Source organism: Nansenia antarctica, assembly GCF_963989245.1.
Source record: "Nansenia antarctica genome assembly, chromosome: 1".
Lineage (NCBI taxonomy): Eukaryota > Metazoa > Chordata > Actinopteri > Argentiniformes > Microstomatidae > Nansenia > Nansenia antarctica.
The window spans coordinates 1,309,575-1,314,574 of record NC_137674.1 but is presented as its reverse complement, the minus strand read 5'-3'; the positions used below and the strand labels follow the sequence as shown (position 1 = coordinate 1,314,574).

Genomic DNA, 5,000 nt, shown 5'->3' with positions numbered 1-5,000 from the left:
TTTCTCCCATCTCCAGAGATCGAGGACATGGTGCCCAGGCTCTCCCGGGTGTTCACGGCAGACACCATGCAGCGCGTGTCCTGCCGCCCCCCCCAGGGCCAGCCCCGGCCCGAGGTGTGGTGGGAGCAGGGCGGGGTGCGCGTCCCCACCGAGGGCCGGGTCTACCAGGAGGGTCTGGACATCGTGTTCAGCCCCACCCAGGAGGGGGACTCAGGCACCTACACCTGCGTGGCCCAGAACAAGGCGGGCAGGAGGACCCAGGAGGTGACCTTCACTGTGGCCAGTGAGTTGGGACTACCGTCTCCTTTTTAGTTCATTTAATTTTTAATTGTATTCTTTTATTCTTTTTTAATTTGTTTTATGTCTCCTTTGTCGGGTTAGAGTTAAAGGGGTTCAGAGGTTATGAGGTTAACCTCTTATGAGGTTCAGAGACTGAACCGTGCTTAATAATGTCATTGTGTGTGTGTGCGTCTGTGCGTCTGTGTGTCTGTGTGTCTGTGTGTCTGTGTCTGTCTGCCTGTGTCTCTGTGTGGTGTGTGTCTGTCTGTGTGTCTGTGTGTGTGTGTCTGTGTGTGTCTCTGTGTGGTGTGTGTCTGTGTCTGTGTTTGTGTGTGTGTCTGTGTGCGTGTCTAATGTGTGTGTCTGTGTGCGTGTCTGATGTGTGTGTGTGTTCCAGCGGCCCCAGTGTGGGTGACCCAGCCCCAGGACAGCTACCTGGAGGAGGGCCGGCCCGGCTTCCTGCACTGCCACGCCCGGGCCAACCCAGAACCCGAGGTCAAGTGGTTCCGCAACAACATCAACCTTACCCCAGAGGTCAGAACACACTCTCTTCTTCCTCTCTTTTTCTCTCACACACTTTCTCTTCTGGGGGGCTGCTGTGGCTGAGGAGGTTAGAGCCGGCGTCTAATGATTTGTGTCAATGGACTGCGCTTCTTCGGCGGTTCGATTCCACGGCTGGCCACGTGTCGCCGAGGTGTCCTTGGGGCGAGATGCTCAACCCCAAATTGCTCCCGACGAGCGGGCGGCCGGCCGGCCGCCTTGTGTTGGTGTGTGAATGTGTGTGTGAATGAGAGGCCGTTGTAAAGCGCTTTGGAATAAGGCTCTACATAAGTCAGTCCATTTACCGTTCTCTGTCTTTACCACTTCACTCCTAACTCCTTGGTCTCGTCTCTCTCTCTCTCTCTCTCTCTCAGGACTCTCGCTTTGAACTGTTCCCCAACGGCACGCTGCGGATCAACAGTGTAGAGGTGTACGACGGCCACGTGTACGGCTGTGAGACCAGGACGGAGGGAGGCCGGCTGTTTGCACAGGCCAGGGTCTACGTACTGGGTGAGTGTGTGTGTGTGTGTGTGTGTGTGTGTGTGTGTATGTGTGTGTGAGTGTGTGTGTGTATGTATGTGTGTGTGTGTGTGTGTGTGTGTGTGTGTGTGTGTGTGTGAGAGTGTGTAAGAGTGTGTGTGGAATGGAATGGAATGGAATGGACTTTTATTTGTCATTGCTACAGTACAGGTACCAAACAACGAAATTTAGGAGGGGTGGCTCCCCTGGTGTTAGGAAAGGGAAAAAAAAACACATTTTAGAAAAAGCATAAAAGCATAAAATTACAAGAAGGTAAGGAGCTGGTTTACATCAATAAAGGCTATGTACACAATCCACTGTACTATACTGCACAGATAGTCAACTAGGGTTGTCATATTGCACAAAAGTATTTTTTCACGTTATTTTAAAGTGTCACAGTTTGCAGGCTTGAAAATGTACATGTTTGTGCCTCAGCACTAGCTGCCATACAATCCGTCCGGACTGTCCTGGGCCCAGAACTTAGGCCTTTTCTGTGTTCAGGGCCTTGACGGCCCTGTGGTAGAAGCAGTCCTTCAGTCTGTTTGTCTTAGCGGCCGGGGTCCTGTACCTCCTGTTCGAGGGCAGCCTGACAAAGTGTACGTGCCCAGGGTGGGTCGGGTCCCTGGAGATCTTGGAGGCCCTCCTGAGACAGCGTGTGTTGTACAGCTCCTCCAGAGAGGGGAGGGGGGCGCCGGTGATCTTCTGTGCTGTTCTCACGACTCTCTGTAGCGCATTTCTCTCCGCTGTTGTGCAGCTGTGGAACCAGTTGCAGATGCCGTAGGTGAGGATGCTCTCCACTGCGCCGTGGTAGAAGGCCACCAGTATCTCCTGCTTGTTGTGTTCTTTCCTGAGGCATCTCAGGGTGTATAGCCGCTGTTGTGCCCTCTTGATGGTGCCTTTTGTGTTGTCCTTCCAGACCAGGTCATCCCGCATGTGATGTCCCAGGAATCGGACTTTTTCCTCCTGAAGTCTACGATGAATTCCTGGGTCTTTGACTTGTTTAGCAGCAGGTTGTTAACCTTGCACAGCTTGCTCAGTTGCTCTACCTCATCCCTGTACGCCGCCTCGTCCCCCCCCGAGATGCATCCCACCACGGTGGTGTCGTCTGCAAACTTTACGATGTAGTTGCTGGGGTGGACGGGGGTGAAGTCGTGGGTGTAGAGGTTGTAGAGGATGGGGCTTAGCACGCAGCCCTGGGGGGACCCAGTGCTGAGGCTGAGGGCTGTGGAGGTGTGGGGGCCCACCCGCACCCTCTGGGGGCGGTCGGTCAGGAAGTCCTTGATCCACGCACATAGAGTGTGATAGACCCAGGTCTAGTAGTTTGGTCACTAGCCTGTCTGGAAGGATGGTGTTGAAGGCGGAGCTGAAGTCCACGAAGAGCAGTCTCGCGTAGCTGTTTCCCCTCTCCAGGTGGGATAGAGTGGCGTGGAGAGTCGTCGCTATGGCGTCCTCTGTGGACCTGTGGGCTCTGTAGGCGAACTGGTATGGATCCAGGTTGGGCGGGAGGCGTGTGAGTATGTGGGCCCGGACTAGTTTCTCGAAGCACTTCATGATGATTGGTGTGAGTGCCACCGGGCGGTAGTCGTTTAGGCAGCTCACTGTGCTTTTCTTCGGGACTGGGATGATAGTTGAGGTTTTCAGGCAGGGTGGGACGGTGGCCTGGGACAGGGACTGGTTAAAGATGTTGGTGAGAGCTGGAGAGAGTGGTGTTTGTGTTGTGGTTACCTCCGTTCGCCCCTCGTCGAACTGGGCGTAGAAGGTGTTCAGCTTTCCCGCCAGCAGGGGGTCGTCCTCTGCGGCTGTGAGCCTGTTGGCTCTGAAGTTTGTCATCTGCTGAACCCCCTGCCACATCCGCCTGGAGTCGTTGCTCAGGAGGCATTCCTCAATCTTCTCTCTGTGCTCTGCCTTGGCCGCTTTGATGCCGCGCTTTAGGTTGGCCCTGGTGGAGCTGTACAGCGGTGTGCGCTTCCCTGCGAAGAAGGCGTTGTCCCTCTCATTTATCAGTTTTTGGACCTTCCCAGTCATCCATGGCTTCGTGTTGGGGTAGACCCGGACCCGTTTGTCCACGGTGACTGAGTTGGTGCAGTTCACTATGTGGTTCAGAACCGACGACGTGTACTGTTCCAGGTCCTCATGCTCATATTCCTGCCATAGGGTGTCATTTAGGCAGATCTGCAGTGGAGCGGACCCTTCTGGCCAGGTTCTGACAGTCTTAGTGGTGATGGGAGCACTTTTCCCCATTGTAGTGTATGCAGGGATCAGGAGGATTGACACATGGTCAGACATGCCTAGATGAGCTAGCGGACTAGCCTTGTAAGCACGTTTGATGTTGGTGTATACCTTATCCAGTGTTTTTTCTCCTCTCGTTGCACATTTTACATGCTGATAGAACTTGGGTAGTACTGCCTTCAGGTCGACATGATTAAAGTCCCCCGCTATGATGTGAATAGCCTGTGGATCAGTGCTTTGTTGGCTACTAATGACTTCATATAGACGCGCCAATGCTACTTTGCTGTCTGCGCTAGGCGCTATATACACACATGTAATTAGCACCGCGTTAAACTCCCTAGGGAGGTATGTGGGTCGGCATTTAACAGTCAAGTATTCCAGGTCTGGGGAGCAGTGGCTACTTACAGTTTTCGTGTTTAAGCACCAGCTATCCTTCGTCGATATTATGATCCCACCTCCTCTTGACTTCCCGCTAAGCTCCGTTCGGTCAGTGCGATGTAGCGTGCGCCCCTCTAAGCTAACAGTAGCGTCCACAATGTTGTCATTTAGCCAGGTTTCGGTCAGAATAATCACACAGCTATCCCCAACGATGTTGTTTTTGGCCACCTGTAGTCTCAGTTCATCCATCTTGTTCGTCAGGGATCTGACGTTAGAGAGGAAAATGCTTGGCAATGCTGGTTTGTTTGGGCTTCTCCTCAGCCTTGCTAGCAGGCCTCCCCGGCGGCCTCGCCTTTTCTTACGATCTCGCCGCCGGCGTTTCCGCCTCAGGGAGGGGACTGTGAACCAGTGCTCTCCCGCTAGCCTGGCGATGTCCTTGTCAATGCTGTATTTCTCCAGGAAATCCGCCGTTACTATCTTGTCGTTTTGCGTGCCGACTTCTAATAAGTCGAGCCTGCTGTAGGTACTATATACATAACTGTTCCCTATAAGTACTAAAAAAAAAGTGAACATACAAATGTTCTTCAAAACACAATGAAACACCAGTGTGGTTGCCCCCCGAGCTGCGGCGACTAAGCGCGCGGCCATCTTGGAACATCTTGAAGATGTGAGAGTGTGTGTGTGTGTGTGTGTGTGAGAGTGAGAGTGTGAGTGTTTATACATTATTATACAAATATAATTGTACACATTCAATGATTATAAACAGTGCCCTGGGACAGTAATGGGGCAGTAAACAGTTCCTTCTACACTCCAAAAGTTTGGATTTGAAACAAAACAATTACTATGATTTTTTTTTTTAAATAAATAAACACACACACACAAACAGATTTATGAAATGTCCAAATTGAGCACTCATGTTTATTTGGTCAACAATCCTCTGCATACAATAACTTTCTGAAGCCTGCAACCCATTGACCCCCCCAGACGCTGGGTATATGTGTGGTGGCTTGGGAAAACCCGTCGGATGTCGCTGGCGTTCGTTTGTGGCAAAGAAC

General features: G+C 52.2%; 1 protein-coding gene across 1 annotated transcript in view; it reads left to right on the top strand.

Moving 5' to 3' along the window:
* Positions 1 to 5,000, top strand: part of ptk7b (protein tyrosine kinase 7b) — a gene marked incomplete at its 5' end in the record, with an annotated part of 43,133 nt that overhangs the window by 23,444 nt on the left and 14,689 nt on the right. The window contains 3 exons of the mRNA XM_080548868.1: positions 17 to 283; positions 677 to 813; positions 1,194 to 1,329. Of these exons, the coding sequence (XP_080404994.1) occupies positions 17 to 283; positions 677 to 813; positions 1,194 to 1,329 (540 nt within the window). The remainder of the gene's footprint in view (positions 1 to 16; positions 284 to 676; positions 814 to 1,193; positions 1,330 to 5,000) is intronic.